Source organism: Chlorocebus sabaeus, chromosome 16 (genome assembly GCF_047675955.1).
Source record: "Chlorocebus sabaeus isolate Y175 chromosome 16, mChlSab1.0.hap1, whole genome shotgun sequence".
Taxonomy (NCBI): domain Eukaryota; kingdom Metazoa; phylum Chordata; class Mammalia; order Primates; family Cercopithecidae; genus Chlorocebus; species Chlorocebus sabaeus.
Window position 1 is genome coordinate 73384607 of NC_132919.1, and position 22552 is coordinate 73407158.

Consider the following 22552-nt stretch of genomic DNA (forward strand, 5'->3'; position numbering starts at 1 on the left):
CTTTGAATAACATTTTGTTCAGTGTTGTTTCCTTATAACTTTTTTTTTTTTTTTTTAAAGACAGGATCTTGCTCTGTCACCTAGGCTGGAATGCACTGGCGTGATCTTGGCTCACTGCAACCTCCACTTCCTGGGTTCAAGTGATTCTCCTGCCTCAGACTCCTGAGTAGCTGGGATTACAGGCACCTGCCACCACGCCTGGCTAATTTTTGTATTTTTAGTAGAGACGGGGTTTCGTCACATTGGTCAGGCTGGTCTCGAACTCCTGACCTCAAGTGATCCACCTGCCTCGGCCTCCCAAAGTGCTGGGATTACAGGTGTGAGGCACCATGCTTGTTCCCTTATAATGTTGATAAGAAAAAAAAATTGATTTCCGGCCAGGACAACTGTCTGTGTGGAGTTGGCACATCTGCATGGGTTTTCCCTGGGTATGCTGGTTTCCTTCCATATCCCAGAGATGTGTGTGTAAGGTGAAATGGCATGCTAAGCTGTGTCAGTCTGAGTGAGTGTGGGTGTGTGGGTATACACCCCCCGATGGAATGGTGTCCTGTCCAGAGTTGTTCTGCCTTGCATCCTGAACTGCCATGATAGGCTCCGGCCACTTGTGATCCTGAGCTGGAATACTTGGGTAAATGATTATCTAATTTGTTTTCATTAATCTTTCTTACATGTGTGTATAGTTTACATATATTTCACTGTTTAATATTAGAAGTGTTTTGGTCTTTTTTTTTTTTTTGAGATGGAGTCTAGCCCTGTCACCCAGGCTGGAGTACAGTGGCGAGATCTCAGCTCACTGCAAGCTCCGCCTCCCAGGTTCACGCCAATTCTCCTGCCTCAGCCTCCTGAGTAGCTGGGACTACAGGTGCCCGCCACCACGCCTGGCCAATTTTTTGTATTTTTAGTAGAGACGAGGTTTCACCATGTTAGCCAGAATGGTCTTGATCTCTTGACCTTGTGATCTGCCCACCTCAGCCTCCCAAAGTGCTGGGATTACAGGCGTGAGCCACTGTGTCCAGCTGTGTTTTGGTCTTTATGTAGAAGTTTGGTCTTTATTTCAGCCTGACCAACGTGGAGAAACCCCATCTCTACTAAAAATACAAAATTAGCCGAGCGTCGTGGTGCATGCCTGTAATCCCAGCTACTCGGGAGGCTGAGGCAGGAGAATTGCTTGAACCCAGGAGGCAGAGGTTTCGGTAAGCCAAGACTATACCATTGCACTCCAGCCTGGGCAATAAGAGCGAAACTTCATCTTAAAAAAAAAAAATTGGTTTTGTTATGCGTCATTTTGCATAAAGTCAGTTTCTAAGAACCTATTCATGACCTTTAAGTGAGGACTGACTGACTTATGTACGTACACTGATCCTTGAATAATGTCGGGGGGGCATGAACCCAATCCCAATGGCCCAACATCCTCCTCAATCCCACCAAAATAAAAAATCCACATATAACTTTTGACTCCCCAAAAACTTTACTAACAACCTACTGTTGACTGAAAACCTTACCAATAATATAAACAGTTGATTAACATATGTTTTGTATGTGACATGTATTATATACCGTATTCTTACAATTAAGCTAGAAAAAGGAATACTATTAAGAAAATAAGAAAATATATTTACTATTGATTAAATGGAAGTGGATCATCATAAAGTGATCATAAAGTGGATCATCATAAAGGTCTTCATCCTCATTGTCTTCAAACCAAATAGACTGAAGAGGAAGAGGAAGAGGAAGAGAAGTGTGTCTCAGGGTTGGCAGAGGTAGAGAAGGTGGAAGGGGAGGCAGGAGAGGAAGGCACACATAGTATAAATTTATAGAAATGTTATAATTTGTCTAACTTTTTTTGCTTTTTCTATTTTTTAGAAACAGGGTCTCACTCTATCACCCAGGCTGGAGTGCAGTGGTGTGATCACAGCTCGCTGCATCCTCGAACTACTGGGTTTAAGTGATCCTCCTGGCCTAGCCTCCTGCATAGCTGAAGCTATCAGCCCAGGCTGGTCTTGAACTCCTGGCCTCAAGTGATCCTCCTGCCTTGGCCTCCCAACGGCTGGGATTACAGGCATGAGCCTCCACACTCAGGCTTGGTTTTTCATTTCTCTAAAAATGTTTCCATATGGTACCAATTCTTCTTCCACCATTTGCTTTGGTTTTAGTGCCCATATCATCGAAGGGTCCAAGTCTAAAATAGCTCAAAAGCAGTCTCAAATAACCTGAACCCTTCTGCCAGATTGCCTGACATCAATGTTTTCTGGCACTGTTTCTTCTATGTCTTCTTCCTCGTCATCTGGCACTGGCTCAGAAGAACTCATCTCTATCAAGTCATCTTCAGTTAATTCCTCTGATGTGCTGTTCTTGAATTTCTCTAAAATCCCTCTCTTGAAATCTTTCACCCCTTACCTTCTATTTTTGCCATATCTCTTTCATGATTTCCTTGATTGGCTCTGTCACAGATCCTATGAAGTCACACATAATTTCTGGACACAGTTTTCTTCAGCAGGAATTTATTGTTTTCGGCTTGATGGCTTTCACAACTTTTTCTTTTGAGACAGGATCACACTCTGTTGCCCAGGCTGGAGTGCAGTGGCATGATCACCCGCTCACTGCAGTTTTGACCCTCCCAAGTACCTGGGACTAGAGGTATGCATGACCATGCCCAGCTTATTTTTGTATCTTTTGTGGAAATGTGGTTTCACCACATTGCCCAGGCTGATCTCTAACTTCCAGGTTCAAGTGATCTGCCCACCTCGGCCTCCCAAAGTGCTGGGATTACAGGCATGAGCCACTGCACCTGGCCCACAACTTCTTCTATAACAACTACGGCATCTTTTTTTTTTGAGATGGAGTCTCACTCTGTCGCCCAGGCTGGAATGCAGTGAAGCGATTTTGGCTCACTGTAACCTCCACCTCCCAAGTTCGAGCGATTCTCCTGCCTCAGCCTCCCAAGTAGCTGGGATTATAGGCATGCGCCACCAGGCCTGGCTAATTTTTGCATTTTTAGTAGAGACGGGGTTTTGCCACATTGGCCAGGCTGGCCTCACACTCCTAACCTCAGGTGATCCACCCACCTTGGCCTCTCAAAGTGCTGGGATTATAGGCGTTAGCCACTCCACCCGGGCAACTATGGTATCTTCAATGGAGAAATCCTTCCAGACATTCATGATGTTCTATCGGTGTCTTCTTCCACAGCACTTAAAATCCTTTGCATAGAGTACCAAGTGCAATGAGTGTGAAAGGTCCTTATGACCCACCTGATCTAGAGGCTGAATTAGAGACATTGTGTCTAGGGGCAAGCAGACCACTTTGACACCTTCAGTGTTGAACTCATGGGGTTCTGGGTGGCCAGGGGCATTGACCAATATCAAAAGAGCTTTAAAGGCAGTCCCTTACTGGCAAGGTACTTCCTGACTTCAGAGACAAAGCACTGATGAAATGAATCCAGAAAAAAAGGTTCTCATTGTGCATGCCTTCTTGCTGCACAACCAAAAGACTGTAGCTTTATAGGTAAAGGTAGTCCTGATTATTAACCCAATTGCATTTGCACAAAACGAGAGAGTTAGCCTACCCTTTCCTGCCTTAAATTCTGGTTCTTACTTCTCTTCCTTACTAATAAATATCCTTTGTGGCATTTTCTTTCCCCCAGAATAGGGCACTTTCATCTTCATTAAAAACCTGTTCAGGCAGATATCCTTTCTCCTCAATGATTTTCCCCATGGTGTCTGGGAACCTGTCTGCTGCCTCTTGGTCAGTAGAAGCTACGCCTCCCGATTTTTCAAGTCAAATTGTCCTAAAATTATCAAACCATCCATTGCCGGAATTAAATTCTCCATCTCTAGTTCCTTCACTTTCCTCTTGCTTTAAGTTGTCATATAATGACTTTACTTTTTCCTAAATCATATTAATCTATAGGTATGCTTTGCTTTTCTGTTTTCTTTTTTGAGACAGGATCTTGCTCTGTCACCCAGACTGGAGTGCAGTGGAGCAATCATGGCTCACTGCAGCCTTGACCTCCTAAGCTCAAGTAATCCTCTCACTTCATCCCCATGAGTAGCCAGGACCACAGACAGGCATCACCATGCCCAGCTAATTTTTAAATATTTTAGATCTCACTATGTTGCCCAGGCTGGTCTTGAACTCCTGCCCTCAAATGATCCTCCCGACTTAGCCTCCCAAAGTGCTGGGATTACAAGCATGAGCCACTGCACCCGGCCAAGGTATCCATTTCTTATAGTAGCAATCTGGCACCCATATAAAAGCTGCATTTTCACTATGAGATTAAAAAGTATTTCACAATAAATGAAAGCAGAAACAGTGGCTTCACAAACGAATGTCTTTTCCTTTTCTTTCTTTTTTTTTTTTTTTTTTTTGAGACGGAGTTTCGCTCTTGTTGCCCAGGCTGCAGTGCAATGGCATAATCTCGGCTCACCACAACCTCTGCCTCCTGGGTTCAATCAATTCTCCTGCCTCAGCCTCCTGAGTAGCTGGGATTACAGGCATGCGCCACCACATCCGGCTAATTTTCTATTTTTAGTAAAGATGGGGTTTCTCCATGTTGGTCAGGCTGGTCTCGATCTCCCGACCTCATGTGATCCGCCCGCCTTGGCCTCCCAAAGTGTTGGGATTACAGGCGTGAGCCACCACACCCAGCCTTTTTTCTTTTATTACAACAGTCCTTATGCTGAATTCACTTATCTTGAAATAGTGAACCACCACAGCTGCAGACCTCAAACTATGTACAAACTGAGCAATTTTTCTTGTGATGTTCTAACTTTTCTCTGCTTCTTAGGAGAACTTCCAGCAACACTAGTGGCACTAGTGGGTCCTACAGTATTATTCAAGGTTTACTGTATTGCACTAAACACAATGAAAACTATACAAGAACCATGAGAGATCAATTTTTACTGTGATACGCAATTAGCTGGAGAGATAAACGCTCACGTGGTGATGACTAGCGTCACACAGCATTTTAAGCGGATACTTGCAACACTTGAGCTCACCACAGTAGTAACAGGGAGTTGGCTATGAAACATTACAGTAGTACATCCAGTATGTAACAGTTAATTTTATGCAGTTATGATTTAATACCGCACCTTTACATTTGTTTACATTTTCTCTCAACAGTGAATGGTGCCATGTACGGTTTGTGTGCATAAGTTTTGATAAAGTTTTAACTTTTTATAATAGATTTGTATTTATTTCATGGTAGCAAATGTTAAAATAGACTAGTATCCACATATACTTTATTCATTCATAACATACCTTTTTAACTTTTTTGATATTTCAAGGCTAGTTTATCTGTAAGATTTTACAAACTGTCATAAATCTCCTAAATATTTTCCAATGTATTTATTTTTTTAAATCCATGTATAAACAGACCTGCACAGTTCAAACCCAGGTTGTTCAAGGGTCAACTGCATATACTTCTTAGAGACCATATGGAATAGTCGAGGAAAGACAGGAACAGCAGTTTTGTGGGTCTCATTCATTCATGTGTGTGTTGAGTGCAAAAAATAAAAATCTAAGTCTTTCCTTCTTTAACTGTAAAACCCCATGCCAACATATTACAAAGATCCCACCTCAAACTTTAAAATCCCAAATGGAAAAGGGAATCTGAACTCCTATGACTTAAAAAAATAAAACAACAAAAAACTCAAAAAAATGAAGCACCAGATTCCAAAGGAATCACCCACAAAAAAAAAAAAAAAAAAAAAAAAGGGCCAGGCGCAGTGGCTTATACCTGTAATCTCAGCACTTTGGGAGGCAGAGGTGGGCAGAGAGCTTGAGTGCAGGAGTTCAAGATCAACCTGGACAACAGAAAAATCCCTGTCCTGGTCAGGCACGGTGGCTCACGCCAGTAATCCCAACACTTTGGGAGGCTGAGGTGGGCAGATCACCTGAGGTCAGGAGTTCGAGGCCAACCTGGCCAACATGGTGAAACTCTGTCTCTACTAAAAATACAAAAATTAGCCAGGTGTGGTGGCATGCGCCCAGGAGCTACTCAGGAGGCGGAGGCAGGAGAATCGCCCGAACCCAGGAGGCAGAGGTTGCAGTGAGCCGAGATAGTGCCACTGTACTCCCCTGGGCAAGAGAGCGAGACTCTGCCTCAAAAAAAAAAAAAAAAAAAAATTAGTTGGGCATGGTGGCACCCATCTGTAATCCCAACTACTCAGGAGACTGAAGCAGGAGAATCGCTTAACTCAGGAGGTGGAGATTGCAGTGAGCCGAGATCGTGGCACTGCACTCCAGCCTGGGCACAGGGCCAGACCCTCTCTTTAAAAAACAAAACAAAAACAAAACAAAACAAAACACAAAAAAGGGATACTAATCAGTCAAGAGAACTGCAGATTTGAGTCTCTCTACCTACTCTTATAGTATAACTTTAAAAAGACAGAGACAAATGCTCCACTGCAAACTGGTAACTGAAAGGCCCACAAGGTTTCCATTAAAAATTCCAGTTATAGGCCAGGCACTGTGGCTTATGTCTATAATCCCAGCACGTTGGGAGGCCAAGGCAGTAGAATTGCTCCAGTCCAGGAGTTCAAGACCAGCCTGGGCAACACAGTGAGACGGTGTCTCTACTAAAAAAATATTATTTTTTAATTAGCTGGGCATGATGATGCATACCTCTAGTCCCACCTACTAGCAAGGCTGAGATAGGAGGATCACTTGAACCTGGGAGGTTGAGGCTACGATAAGGAGTGATCTCACCACTACACTCCAACTTCCAACTTGGGCAGCAGGGTGAGACCCTGTCTCAAAAAAAAGAAATTCCACTTATTCAAGGAAGCAAAGTCCCTTTAACAAAAAGTAACTGGTGGCCAGGTGCGGTGGCTCACACGTGTCATCCCAGCACTTTGGGAAGCCGAGGCAGGCAGATCACGTGAGGCTAGGAGTCAAGATCAGCGTGGCCAACAAGGCGAAATCCTGTCTCTACTAAAAATATAAAAATTAGTTGGTCGTGGTAGTGCACACCTGTAATCCCAGCTACTTGGGAGGTTGAGGTACAAGAATTGCTTGAACCCGGCCAGGCATGGTGGCTCACTCCTGTAATCCCACCACTTTGGGAGGCCAAGGCAGGTGAATCATGAGGTCAGGAGTTCAAGACCAGCCTGACCAACACAGTGAAACCCAGTCTCTATTAAAAATATAAAAAATTAGCTGGGCGTAGTGGCAGCCGCCTGTAATCCCAGCTACATAGGAGGCTGAGGCAGGAGAATTGCTTGAACCCGGGAGGTGGAGGTTGCAGTGAGCCGAGATCATGCCACTGCACTCCAGTCTGGCGACAGCGAGACTCTGTCTCAAAAAAAAAAAAAGAAATTGCTTGAACCCAGGAGGCGGAGGCTGCAATAAGCCGAGATTGTGCTACTGTACTCCAGCCTGGGTGACAAAGTGAGATTCCATCTCAAAAAAAAAAAAAGGAATCAGAGAACCATTTGAAAGACCTCTCATTCCTGGTATCTTACCTATCAAAAACTTAAAGGTCAAGTATTTATTTATAATTCCCATGGCCTAGTCATTTGAATAGGTTTAACAAAATACTTCACTCTGAAAAGCTTTGCTTCATATTTTGTTTTTTGCTTGTGTATTTTCGTTTTTACAAACAGCAGAACAGGAGGCAGTCCCCCTCACCTACCCCACCTAGTTCATTCCCAGGTCATTGAATTGAAGTTCCTTTCTCTTCATGTTATCTCTAAGGTAGAAGTGGGTACAGAGGAAACCATGGACAAAGCTATGCTGACCTAAACAGCTACTTCCTGCCTTACAAGAGAACCAGGCAGTATGGGCTGAGAGTGGGGAAGATGCTGTGGTGCCTGAAAAGAGGCAGGACAGAGGCTCTTACCTCAGATGCAATGTCTCAGAGCATTCATTTAAGGTTGACCACCATGGGAAGATTGTGAGGGATGGGAAACAAATCCCTGAAACACCCCAAAGATCTCTATGCTTTTTAAGTTTGTAGCATACACAGGTATTTTGACAAAGGATGTATTACCCAGCCTCGGAACCAATGACCATCACAAGTTTCTGGCCCAAGTTAAATATAGAATGTCTCGATACCAAGTCAATCCAGAGAGCTGTGTTTAACAAGTCGGCTTTTAGGTATGACTGGCACATGAAGTACCACCTGATCACAAAGGAAGAGGTACCACTAGGAGGATGGCAGATAGTCTAAAGCATGTTGATCTCACAAACTCTTAGCATTTTAATCAGTATTTCCTAAGAGACTACAACACTGACAAAAAGAGGAAATTATCACCATGCTGCATGGGAGAAAGGGACTATCAGACAAAGAAATTCAGACACACCTGTAATCCCAGCCCTTTGGGAGGCCAAGGCAGGTGGATCACCTGAGGTCAGGAGTTCGAGACCAGCCTGGCCAACATGGTAAAACCCTGTTTGTACTAAAAATACAAAAATTAGCCAAGCGTGGTTGCACAGGCCTGTAATCCCAGCTACATGGGAGGCTGAGGCAGGAGAATCACTTGAACCCAGGAGGCGGAGGTTGCAGTGAGCTGAGATTGTACCACTGCACTCTAGCCTGGGCGACAGAGCGAGACTCCGTCTCAAAAAAAGAGACATTCAGAACAGAACAGTTACAGGATCAACACTAAATTCTCCTCTTTGTATATGTGATTTAACAAAGTATCTCTAGATGATAAGTTTAATTCCAAACAAAGCTTGTGAGAATTTGCCTAATGGTCCTAGGTTCTTTTTTCCTTTTACCTAAAGAGTTTTACTGGCTCAGTTCTTGGCAGCCTCTCCAACAGTTTTGTTCAGGCCCTCCTATTTAGGAGATAAGATGCTGCTGACAAGACTTTTAAATGGAACCCTTACTCTCCCTTCCCTACCCCCTCCATTTCTTCTAGTGACTGAAACAAGTGCCCATATCAATATTCAACTGAGTCTAAGATAATTTTTCCCCTATTCGTAGTTCCATTCCCATGAATCTCTTCCACAAAAAAGTCAGACAGCAAGGGCAGAGCAAAGCAAGTGGGGGAAGAAGGCTCTCTTATCAGCATCTCTTACCTCTGTAGTGCTCCATTCTAGTGTGGTGGGTGATACCCTGCGATCGGAAACTGAGGCTCAGGATGTAACGAGGATCAGAACTGTCTCGTACCAGGAAAGAACCATCTGGTTTCCCTTTCAGCTTCATCTCTGCATCTTCCCAATTCATTGGCCCCCAATACCAACCACACTATCAAAGACAAGAAGCAGTCCGCTAGTTATCAGGACAGAGAAATGTCAAAGTTTTCAGCACAATCTATCTTAACATGGGAGAACCCTCTGCATTCTCTCCAAAACATTTTAATAGGTAAAAGCCACTTACAAGTGTCTCAACCATTAACAATGAACATCACGCTCACTATACTTTTAGCCCTCCAAAGTAACAGAATAATAATTCTGGCCGTGAGCTGTGGCTCATGCCTGTAATTCCAACACTTTGGAAGGCTGAGGTGGACGGATCACTTGAGGTCAGGAGTTCGAGACCAGCCTGGCCAACATGGTGAAACCCCATCTCTACCAAAAATACAAAAATTAGCTGGGTTTGGTGGCACATGCCAGTAATCCCAGCTATTCAGGAGGCTGAGGCAGAAGACTCGCTTGAACCTGGGAGGCGGAGGTTGCAGTGAGCTGGGATTGTACCACCGCACTGCACTCCAGCCTGGGTGACACAGTGAGACTATGTCTCAAAAAAAAAAAAAAAGGCTGGGTGCAGTGGTTTACACCTGTAATCCCAGCACTTTGGGAGGCCAAGGCAGATGGCTCACCTGAGGTCAGGAGTTCGAGACAAGCCTGGCCAACATGGTGAAACCCCATCTCTACTAAAAATACAGTAATTAGCTGGGCATGGTGGTGGGCGTCTGTAATCCCAGCTACTCAGGAGGCTGAGGCAGGAGAATTGCTTGAACCCAGGAGGCAGAGGTTGCAGTAAGCCAAGATCGCACCATTGCACTCCAGCCTGGGCGACAAGAGTGAAACTCAGTCCCAAAAACAAGACAACAACAACAAAAAAAAAAAAAACAACAACAAAGAATAATAATTCTACAATTATGTTACCAAAGACCCTACCAAGAAAAGAAGAGGGAATTGGGTCCGTTAATCAATCAAAATCAGCTTAGACTGTAAACATTTCTCCAACAACCTTTATCATGTCCAAATTTTTTCCCCAAATTCAATTTTATTATATCTCATGGAATTAACAGCAGTAGCACACTGCTTTTGTCACTGTAAAGATGGAAGAAAGTAAACTATTCTTCCTCTAAAAACAATAAATAGGGGCTGGGTATGTGGCTCATGCCTATAATCCTAGAGTTTTGGGAGGCAGAGGCAAGAGGATCACGTTGAGTCCAGGAGTTCAAGACCAGCCTGGGAAAAAGCAAGACCAGTCTCTACAAAAAATATAAATAAGTTTTAGCTGGGCTTGGTCATGCGTGCCTGTAGTCCTAGCTACTTGGGAGGCTGAGGCAGAAGGATCCTTTGGCCCAGGAGTTCGAGGCTACAGTGAGCTATGATTACGCCACCACCCCCTAGCCTGGGCAACAGAGCAAGACCCTGTCTCTAAAAATAAATAAACAAATAAATAAAGGTGTGCCCAGGTACAGAATTTAGCTAATGGGAGAAGTGACCCGCCAGTCCTTAGGTACCACCTACCTTCTCCAACTCTCGAAGGCTGGCTGCAAAGCTGCTCGAGTCAGGCCGATAGAGAGGACACTGGAGGTGCTGTGGGGGTTGGCTGTGCAGGGATTCAGCTGCTCGGATGGGAGCAATCCGGGGAAATGCATCTGCAGGGCAAGAGAGTGGTGGTCACTTGTTTACCCTCACTCCTCCCAACCACAAATAGACCCTCCCCCAAAAACAGAAATGCTAACTGAAGAGGGCAAGGCATTAGAAGCTAAGCTGGAAAGGGTAGAAGCCAAAGCAGTGGGAAAGAGCTGGATGGGCTGGAACAAAAAGCTGTGTGGCCTTGTGTAAGCTGTGAAGGATGGGTGGGGGCAGTTAACCCCAGGAAAGGGGAGGGGAGCTGCTCACTAACCTGACTAAGGTGACTACTTCAGGGGCTTCACCAGCCTACAGCGATTCCAACTTCTCCCACCTCGAAGTGAAGTGCCGATAAGGCAGCCTTGGAAATAGTGACTCGCTTACTTGCCCAGGAAGAGTAATGATTTTGCCAGGCAAGTAGAAAAGAATGCTGATTTCATTCATTTTATTCCTTGGGTACTGGTAGCTGGCAAAGCAGGTGTGGGCTACTGAATGCTTGGTACTTATTTACAAGGCTGCAGTAAATACTAAAAGCTTAGAATAACCACAGAACCTTGAAAACCAGCAACATGTTAAACCTCACTATCCTGAAATTAAGTCAGTTTCTTAAGTGATATCTACTCAAGGATTGTAAAACAGTCTCAGCAGCAAAGAGATGAAAAATTCAGTAGTCTTTTATCCCTAACAAAAATCAGATTGACCTCCATAAAGAAAACGGGTTAGGAAAACCAGTTCTCGGCCTCATTTCCAAGGAGTCTGGTACAGCCAAGGGGAAAAGAGTTAAACTTTCTACTAAGCTATTATTTCCATAAATAGATTTCTCCCATCCTTCTATGGTACAAAGTATCACTCTGTACTCCCAACTCTTACAAGTCTTGCCTCTAAACTAAGCTAACCTGGGGCATGGGGTGGAGGAGGCGGAGGTAGGGGGAAAGACTGCAAGGAAGACCCCATCGGAGCCACAAGGACAGATGTAGGCAGCGTCCCACTGATATCATCTAGAAGAGAGAACAAAAGCAAGAGGTTCAGAAATGTGAGCACAGAATGAGCACGGTGAAGGCAGAGGAGAGGGAGAAGGACTATCAGGCTGCCCTCTGGGGCAGGATGGCCCAACCTTCACCCAGTCTTTTTGGACAGAGGGCAACAATCACCTTACTCTGGTTTGCTTTTGGAAAGCAGGGTAGTAAGGATATTCCTAATGCAGCCCAATAGCAGTGGGTTCAAGGCAAGATAAATGTAAATCGAATTAATATATGCACAGTATTACAGCATGCAGGTGAGACCCATTTAATTGCTTAGGGAGATGACGGAGTACTGAGAAAGAGCTAGGAAATAATTAAGTCATCATCGGAAACACAGAAGCGTGGTCGGCCCCCAGCAAAGAACAAGTCCCTGGAGCTCACCCTCCCACTAGGCAAGAAGGAGGAGAGGGGAAGAAACTATACCTAGGAGGCTGAGGCTTCTTCTTGGAGGAGGAGGGGGAGTTGGAGGGTGTGGAGAGGTCAGGCCCCGCTGAGAAATGTCCACATCCACAAGCGACACAGTTTCACCTGAGGGATTCATGGAGCAAGCAAGTTACAGAAGCGCCTTGCCCAAAGCTGACACAGAAAGCAAAGGGAAGCAAAGGGCAAGCAGGCGAGGCTGGGAATCTGCTGCTCTCAGAAAGCTCAAAACCTAATGCCCCGAGGGCTGAAATCACCCCAACACCAGGAAGTCAATTTTTAAATTCTATCATTAAACGTTGGCCCTGTTAAGGGTCAAGGATTCTTTAGGACAAAACCATGGGACTGACAGTGGAAAACCATCTAATTCTGGTTCCGTCACTGACTTACAACGTACCCTCAAACAAGAGGTCTTCTTTATCCAATGGAACCCACACCATTTATTTTTTCAGAACTGTGTATCAATTTCTGCCTTAGGAAGCAAGCCAAGTGGCTTGTTATATGCCCAAATAGACATGGAAAGCAAGGGCCAGAAAACCTAAGAACTGCACGGTAAGCGGAATACAGATAAAGTTCCCAATGTTAGTCCTAACTTCTTCCTAGAGGGCAGTCCATATCTTAATTTTCCAGAGTATTCACGCATAAGAGAATCTACCTGAATAAGATATCTGTTCTTAATAGCTGAGGCTACAAAGGCCGAAAGTACAATTTATATTCCTAAAAATTAACTACTTTCACAGTCAGACAAAAGTCAAGTAATCTAAGAGGCAGCTTCTCCATAGGAAGTTGGTGGGAGGAGGCACATGGCCTCTCTTCTTCCCAGCATGTCATGCAGTTCTGTTCCCTGCCATATATAAGACTCCTTGCCACCCAACTCTGTCTATTCCCTCTCCACTTGAGTCATGAGAGGATGAAGGGTATTTTATTAATATTAACACAAGCTGATAGCCAGGAATAGGGTTATTTTGGCAGGCCTGATCCACAGGTCAGAACTCAGAATTTCTCTAATTTAGCCCTTAGGGTGTTCCTTCCAACACCTTTTTTTTATTCAGGGCTGAATGAGTCCCTCAGCTAGTATTTTAATGTTTCCCCATTAAGAAAATGAGGTGACCAATATTTACCAAAAGGACAGAAACTGGATTTTCAGAACCTAAATACACAGTTTTTTTTACAAAGGTCTTGAATATTAATTAAGATAAACAGAAAAGCTCTTCCAAAAGTCATCAGTGAGACCCGGTGCAGTGGCTCACGCCTGTAATTCCAACACTTTGGGAGGTCAAGGTGTTCTGATCTGCAAGGCAAATCACTTGCACTCAGGAGTTCAAGACCAGTCTGGGCAACATAGTAAGACCCTGTCTCCACAAAAATAAAAAAATTAGTCAGGTATGGTGGTGCATGCCTGTAGTTCCAGCTATTCTGGAGGCTGAGGTGGGAGGATCATTTGGGTCTAGGAAGTTGAGGCTGCAGTAAGCTGAGACTGCACCACTGCACTCCAGCCTGGGAGACAAAATGAGGCCCTGTGTCAAAAATAAACAAACAAAAGTCATCAGTGGAAGTTCTAGAAAACTGGTACCAGACTCACCACACAGCTTGGTAATTGAGAGGCTGGCTGCCCAGAGCAATGCAATGGGGCCAGGCAAGCGTGTTTCCTGACAGGCCAGAGCAGTCTAGACTGTTGGTAGGGCACTTAACATAAAGGATGTCATTCCAGAGAGCTGAGGCTGACCTGAACCTCAAACCACAAATGTAGGTAGCGTTCCTTTTTTTTTCAGACGGAGTCTCACTCTATCACTCAGGCTGGAGTGCAGTGGCAAAATCTCTGTTCACTACAACCTCAGCCTCTCGGGTGCAAGCGATTCTCCTGCCTCAGCCTCCCGAGTAGTTGGACCACAAGGTATGTGGCACCACGCTCAGCTAATTTTTTGTATTTTTAGTAGAGATGGGGTTTCACACCATGTTGGCCAGGCTAGTCTGAAACTCCTGACCTCAGGTGATCCACTCACTTCAACCTCCCAAAGTGCTGGGATTACAAGCCTAAGCCACTGTGACCACAACCAGTCATGTTCCTTACTTTAAGGAGGAAACAACTATTAACTAGAAAGACATGCTATCACAACATAAGATTTTTAAATTCTGGGCTTGGATAAGAACAGAGACCTCCTTCTCCACTACAGTAGATGTCTATACAGGTACCAATTCACTTGTTTTGATAGTTCACAGCAGTCTACCCAGCTGCAGGTCTCATTGGCCTGCTTAACATTTTCCTGGAAGCATCCATTCCCAAATCATATGTCTTTCAATCACCTTTTTGAGGGACATTATATCCAAAGGAGTTTGAGATTCAGATTTTTTTTAAAGGCTTCTCAGTCACAACCAATGAGAAGTACTCAGTTTCTGAGACACAGGCAGTGTGGCAAAGCCCCACTTTTCTACAGCTTATTCATGCAGGAGCTTCACATGTGACTGACATAATAGAAGGTCTCCATCTCTGAAAAAGCTCCCTACGAAACGAGAAGGCAGTTACCCATCATCCAAAGGAGATTCTACAGTCTTCCTAGTTTAGCAACTGTGTTCCCTGCTGCAAGAGGGCAGACTTAAATTAGATACAATAAAGAAGTCTAACAGCTGCAGGAACTACAAGCCCCTAAAAAGACAAGAGCTCATGTAATCCCCTCTGCCCAAAAAAGTCTTCAAAAATAGACCAGATAATCATGGATCATTTTTATGAGATAACCCATGAACTCCCTTGGAAGCAGAGACAGAAACTGTATGACTTCTAGAGAGTCTTTTATGCACTGTGAGCCCATAAATTTGTAATTCCTAGTTTTAATTTATATGTGATGACCCTGAGCTAAGCACTGTGTAACTGCTAGGGCCACCCAGGTCACCCAATTACCAACAAGCAGCCTTTACCTCCAACTATAAAGCATCCAAAGTCAAGAACACATTCCATACCATAAAAATAGCCTCATCTCAAACCCACTAAGCATGGAATGAAGGAAATAACTGCAGACACGCCTACAGCTCCCTGTGACGCATCTGCAAGTGTTTCCCAACAGGTCTCAGAACACCCCTGTTTTCAGATGTCAGAAGACAGAAAGATATTACCCTTACCTGTGAACAGGGGGCTGAAGGAGACTGGAGAAAAGGCACTTTGAGTTCTTGTCAACCTGGGTTTCCTAGGGAGTGAGAAAGCAGAGAGGGAATAGAGGGGAGAAATGAACACATACGCATTTAAGTCACCACAACACTCAGTTCCAGATGCACTGAAAAATAAAGCAAACCCTAGTCGTTGTCAGCAACACTCTTGTAATAAAGCATAAAATAAAGGGGAAGAAGGAAATAATTAAGGCAATTCCTTAAATAGATTTGGCTACAGAATTCACCAGCCTACAAAGCAATGAGAAATCCCTTTGGAGCTCACCATACCCAGTACATTAAAAGAGTAAAACACCTTGAGTGGTAATTAGCAAGTCCATTTCAAGAGGAAGGAAGTCTGATGCAGAGCTGACTTCCATCTGGGAGCCAAGAAAAAGGCTCTTGACCTGAACAGGCACCAGCTCAGAGCAGATTTTCCCTCTGGGCTTGCCTGTAGGATAGGTCGTTCCAAAGTGAACCAGGGAACAGATTCTGACCTGAGAATAGCACTGTAGGATGCACATGCGGTCTTCAACCTTGAAGACATCTGATTTCCGCACAATTGCCCCAAGGCATGAGTCAAAGCCATCAGCTAGCTACTAAGTGGGCCTCCTCAGATTAGGGGCTCTGCCTAGCACCCAAGAAGAGGGCCCATTCCTCTCTCTGAGCTGCCACTCACACGGCCCTCCCCATGACTTCTTGATGCTGTTCCAGGGAACCAGTCTGAAAACCCAGATCTTTTGGTTAATATACCAAAGATCACTTCTTACCACACTTTCAAGTGGCTTTTCAGCAATAAATGAAAGAAACTCAAAAGACTCCAATGAACACATTATGGTCGGAAGTGTGTTAAACTCAAAAAACTCACCTCAGAATGACTGAACTTGTCGAGGTGATAGAAATATAATATATGCTGGCCGAGCAGTGTCTCACAAGGTCAGGAGATCAAGACCATCCTGACTAACATGGTGAAACCCCATCTCTACTAAAAATACAAAAACTTAGCCAGGCGTGGTGGTGGGCGCCTGTAATCTCAGCTACTCGGGAGGCTGAGGCAGGAGAATGGCATGAACCCGGGAGGTGGAGCTTGCAGTGAGCTGAGATCGCCCCTCTGCACTCCAGCCTGGGCGACAGAGTGAGACTCTGTCTCAAAAAATAAAAATAAAAATAAAAATAAAAAAAAAGAAATATGCTATATGCTGGCTGGGCACGGTGGCTCACACCTGTAATCTCAGCACTTTGGGAGGTCGAGGTGGGCAAATCACAAGGTCAGGAGTTTGAGACCAGCCTGGCCAACATGGTGAAACCCCGTCTCTACTAAAAATACAAAAATTAGCTGGGTGTGGTGGCGTGCACCTGTAATCCCAGCTACTCAGGAGGCTGAGGTAGGAGAACTGCTTGAGCCCGGGAGGTGAAGGTTGCAGTGAACCAAGATCACGCCACTGCACTTCAGCCTGGGTGACAGAGTGAGACTCCATCTCAAAAAAAAAAAAAAAAAAAAAAAGGAAATATGCTATATGCTGATTATGGTAGAGATTATGATGACTATATATAAATTTGTCAAAATGAATAGAGCTGGACACTTAAAAGGGTAAATTTTGCAATATATAAATTATACCTCAGGCCCGGTGCGATGGCTCACACCTGTAATCCCAACACTTTGGGAGGCTGAGGTGGGCAGAATGCTTGAGCCCAGGAATTCGTGACCAGCCTGGGCAACATGGTGAAACTTTGTCTCTACAAAAAATACAAAAATTAGCTGGGCGTGGTGGTAGACACCTCTAGTCCCAGTTACTCAGGAGTGTGAGGTGGGAGGATCACCTGAACCTGGGAAAGTCAAGGCTGCAGTGAGTCATGATTGAGCTGCTGCATTCCAGCCTGGGTGACAGAGTGAGACCCTGTCTAAAAAATAAATAAATAAATAAATAAATAAATAGTATTTATTTATTTATTTATTTTTTATTGTTAACAATAAAACAGACTTAAAGAAAATCCTACCCCAGAATTAAGTGCCTGTCTCCTAGCATTGTAGCTGGCTCACCTTCCAAAAATACTCTTACCCAAAGGTCTAAATAGAACTTAAACTCTTTTCAACTATAAATTGCACCAATAAAGAGGGGCAAAAGCAAAGAAAATCCAAAATGAAATTCTATTTTAAATTATTTGAGTTCAGAAGATGTTTATGCATTTATGTTTTAACATCGATGTCTGAGCTTCTCAGAATTCACTTCAAACAAAATTCTAAAACCATACCATGAAGATCTTATTCAGAAAGAGCTGAAACCCTGGTCCGTCTTTCTCTTGACCTAGCTTTACATTCCCTTGGCAACCTCTTCCATACTTGAGGGGTCTGATGATCACGCTCACTATGAATATTCCACCCACAGCACCCACAGGAGAGGTGGCTACATAAAAATAAGATACGGCCACACAGTTGCTTTGCTCATAAAAGTGGCTCATGACTGCAGCTTAGTTCCAACAATCCAGAGGACTGGAATGCAATGTTAATTCCACTGGACATGAACTTTAGGACTGCTGAAGAGCTTCCAAGCTGATTTTTATTTGATAACTTGTGGGTACAACATTAAACCCAGCAAGTAGAAACCTAAAGCACTGGCCTTTCAAAAGGTTCACACCTCAGCCATTTGGCCGTTTGCCTCTTTTCAAAGGAAGCTGCATTACTCTGCCATCTGCCCATGCTGGGGACGAGTCTCTTCAGTGCCAAGCACTGAAGAACGGCAGGACCCAAATGCACACATCTTGCGGAGGCCTTCTCACTTCAGCTCATCTTCTCCCCCGCCCCCGGCATTTTGAAGAAGAAAAATCATAGTTTCTAGGATCTAGAAAAAGAAAAACATCTGAATCCAGGGAGAGCTGTTCGAGAGTGCCAGAATGGTTTTTCCTGGCAAATAAGGGGGCTTCATAGCTGGATGCTTGGAAAGGTAAAAGGTCTAACGTCTAGGAGGCTAAAAGGCTACTAATAAATAGGCATGCTCCTTTCTCTCTTTGGGAAGACAAGCCTAACTACAAACCCAAAGCAGTATCTGTCTCAAGCGTCCTGAGAGCATTCTAATGGCAGTCATTCATGAAACAACCAATCTAGATGACTATAAAAAAAAAAAACCAACAAAGCAAGGTACTGATTAACATAAAATTGAGGATGGTGGTTACCAGGGGGAGGGATAAGATGTAATTAGAAAGCAACACTCTTCAAAGGTACTGATAACATTCTATTTGTTAAGTTTAGTGAAGGTACCTATGCTTGTATTTTATTATTATTAAAAGACATACACTTTATACATCCCCTTTTGTATACATGAACCATTTGGAATGATAAAAGGCCATTCTAAGCTGACACACTATATTTTGGAGAGCAATATAATGGAATTTCAGATAATATTTTAAACTAACCCTCTATACTACATTCCCATGCTATTTATTCTTCCCCAGATCACCTCAACAAGCATTAGGGTGCAAAGTTATACCCCTGTAACTTTGCCAGTAGGCCACTTTCATCTTAGCAGCAACAAAGACTGGAGGAGTAGGGTGGGATAAAACAGCATTTGGTGGGCTGTGCTTCAGGTGACATAAAAGGAAAGGGCAGACGGCCCTAGGCAAAGGTCTTTGAGACTAGCAGTCCTTTGTGTCAGCTAAGTTACTGCCTATGCTGTAGGTAACAAAAAAAACAGGATGCCTCTGTCCATTTCTACCCTGCAAATTATTAACTGTACTACAACAGATTTATGGGATAAAGAAGTTAAAAGCATTAGATTAGACAGAACAACAACACATAGACATAACCATTGGCCGGTTTTCAAATTCCTTGAAACCTAAAATAAAAACAGTGAAATAATAATAACCTATTTGCCCATAAGTGCCCTGTACTGATGCCCTAAGACTTACACATGTCCTTTTCTAAAGTAACTTCCAAATTAGGATGTCCAAATACCAGATTTTATGGCTCCAATGTACCTCTGCCCCTGCTAAAGCACACAGTGCCAAGACAGCCAGCCTGTGCCATTTCCAACACGTCATAAGCCAGTGTCTGTTCATGTGCTACAGGCACAAAAACCATGTGTTCATTTTTAGTTCCAATACACAGACATCTGTGCAGCAAGGTCAGATCCAAAACTCCATCATAAACCCACTAAAGAACCTATAGAGGGAACTTCCAGGGAAAAGCCAAGAGGCACGGTCCAAGGTCTAAAACCTCAGAAATGATGTTGGCAGAGAGAATGTTAAGGAGTGAGAAGCACGGCACGGGACTCAAATGGACAGAGATTTTTTTTAAGCCCAGGAGTTCATTCTAAAAGAGAGCTGCCAACCGCAACCACTTCATGGAAAAAATAGTTAAAAAGATCAACATTGTGTGGACCCAAAACCCAAACATAAAATCAGAACTTCCTCAACACACCATAAAATCATTTTGCTCTCAGCATGTCATGCTATTACTCAAAAAGACCCCTTTAGACCTGAAGACCCAAGGATACAGTGAAAAAGGTTTCTCACGTCTGCCAGGTCTGTCCACGACAGCAGGGCCCCAAATGGATGCCAAAGCAGCCTGCCTCTCTTTCCAGAATTCTATCTTTCCACCCCCCACCAAATACATAGATAGGAAACCACTACAGAACCGTCCTCCATTTCTCCACCTCACTACCATGAAGATGGCCAGTAATAGCCTCAATTGTTAACTTGGTAAAAAACAAATCTTGAAAAGTGAACAAGGTACCTATTTCCAACCAAGTGTGTATTACATGATGATTCAAAATGGTCAGATCAAATTAGATCTCTCACCAAATCCAAAGGAAGGCAATCAGTTCAACATATGAGAAACAGACATGGGAACTCCACTGGTTTTCCTGAAATAGCAATGCTAGATTACACTGAGGACCACAGGCATCAAGCCCAGCTCTTTGAATTCCAACATATGTGTGTTATAAGCCCTAGCCCAGTTCCCCAGAACAGAAACCTGATTAGTTGCTGGGCCCATTTCTTTCTTTCTTTCTTTTTTTAAAGAGATGGAGTCAGCCGGGCGCGGTGGCTCTAGCCTGTAATCCCAGCACTTTGGGAGGCTGAGGTGGGCAGACTGCCTGAGCTCAGGAGTTCAAGACCAGCCTGGGCAACACGGTGAAATGCAGTCTCTACTAAAATACAAAAAATTAGCCAGGCGTGGTGGCATGCATCTGTAGTCCCAGCTACTCGGGAGGATGAGGCAGAAGAATTGCTTGAACCTGAGAGGCGGAGGTTGTAGTGAGCCAAGATTGGGCCACTGTGCTCCAGCACGGACAACAGAGCGAGACTACGTCTCCCAAAAAAAAAAAAAGAGAGATGGAGTCTGGCTCTGTTGCCCAGGCTGGAGTGCAGTGGCACATCATAGCTCACTGTGCCCTTAAACTCCTGGGCTCAAGTAATCCTCCTGCCTCTGCCTTCCAAGTATTGGGACTACAGGTGCACACTACCACACCCAATTGGTGAACCCATTTCTTACCTCACTTAAAAAGAGTTATCTAAGTTGGCCCGGGGGTGGTGGCTCATGCCTGTAATCCCAGCACTTTGGGAGGCCAAGGCAGGCAGATCACCTGAGGTCAGGAGTTCGGGACCAGTCTGGCCAACATGGCAAAACTCCAGCTCTACTAAAAATTAAAAATTAAAAAATTAGCCGGGCATGATGGTGTGCCCCTATAATCCCAACCACTGGAGAGGCTGACGCAGGAGAACCGCTTGAACCCGGGAGGCGGAGGTTGCAGTAAGCCAAAATTGCACCACTGCACTCCAGCCTAGGCCACAGAGCAAGACTCCACCTCAAAACAAAAAAACAAAACAAAAACAAATCTCTAAACTAACTCATACTACACTGAAGACAATATATCCATGTAGGTCCACTTACTAGACTCAAAAGCAACTAAAAGGAAGTTTTGCTTAATGCTAAAATGTGGGAATTGTTAAACCTTCTAAAATGATTGTAGGAAGGCAGATGTTGAGAATAGCAAAGGGAATTATGCCCAGAGGTTACTGTAAAAGTCCCAAATTGTACAGCAAAGACTGTAGAAGCCCATAATTAACTCCAATCAACAATGAGGACAAAGGCATATACCCTTTGGCAAAAGACTGAAATTTCTCACCACTTCCAGGTCCTACCAATCAAAACAAGAGAAAAGCTAAAAATCCAACCTCATCCTCCCACTATTGCGGACTTAGGAGGTGCAGATCCACAGAAATCACAACTACCCTGGCCAGACTCACCAAGTTTCTCACAGCTGCGAGGCTGCCAGCAAGACTGGCACATAGTAAGCTGTGGAAAAGCTCACAAGCAGCACCAAATCCTAAGCATTAAAAAATTTACCAGCTCAGTCTTATTACTTATCTTCTAAAAAGCACAAACTATTCCATCTAGATTTCTTCTCAACAATCTATTCTTATAAGGACAGGAACAAGACAGTCAACACTCACCCATTTTACAGATAGGGGAAAAAGGGAAGCATGAAGACAACAAATTTGGTCATCTCCCAGCTGATGTTGGAGTTTACATGGAATCTAGACTTTCACATTCTCTATACAGCATGCTGCCTCCAAACAGCAGTCAACTAAACGTTTATACACAAATACCTAGCTCTTCTCCAATTCATCAGAAAAAGCCCTTGGACCAAAAAATGTAATTCTCCAGTGCCCTGAACTAAGCTTCTTTGCAAAGCTACAGCCCAATTTGCTCTGCAGCAGAAATCTGTATTGTGCTTAGTGTGAGGGTTGGTGGCAGAGCAGCCAATGACCATTAAATTCTGCTTCCAAAGGCAAAAAACCGTATAATGTTATATGCCTTTTCCTCTTCCTAATCTGTTAGACGTAGCAGCTAATTTCACGCCACACCTCGTATTTGGCATCTCTGGAATCTCAGATGAACTCCTGGTCAACGTGGAACAAAGGCAAGACAAACCACAAGAAAATTAGCAACCTACCCTGTGTCATTACCCATAGCTTTAATCCCGCCCTCCCCTGCATCTGATGAAAATTTCATCTGCGCTGGTAAGTGGAGCATTGAATAGAGAGCCTACCACAAAAAAGCTGTTTCAGCAGCCACACACCAAGATCTGAACTCCCAGCATGAATTCACTAGGAGGCAAAGGCAGAAACACTGGCCTACCTAAAGGGGCAACACACTGATTTCTTCAGAAAGTTTGGATTTGGCCTGATCTCCAAGACGAGTCCATGGCACAGCTGTT

General features: G+C 44.1%; 1 protein-coding gene across 2 annotated transcripts in view; it reads right to left on the bottom strand.

The window, feature by feature from the left end:
- The window catches only part of SOCS7 (suppressor of cytokine signaling 7), a 56144-nt gene that overhangs the window by 30970 nt on the left and 2622 nt on the right, over nucleotides 1-22552 (bottom strand). The window contains exons 2-6 of one of the 2 annotated variants that reach the window (XM_008012940.3): nucleotides 15312-15376; nucleotides 12201-12305; nucleotides 11652-11753; nucleotides 10648-10778; nucleotides 9022-9190 (exon numbers count right to left, since the gene is read on the bottom strand). In XM_008012940.3, the coding sequence (XP_008011131.3) occupies nucleotides 9022-9190; nucleotides 10648-10778; nucleotides 11652-11753; nucleotides 12201-12305; nucleotides 15312-15376 (572 nt within the window). The remainder of the gene's footprint in view (nucleotides 1-9021; nucleotides 9191-10647; nucleotides 10779-11651; nucleotides 11754-12200; nucleotides 12306-15311; nucleotides 15377-22552) is intronic. The other variant, XM_008012941.3, reaches the window with a different exon arrangement.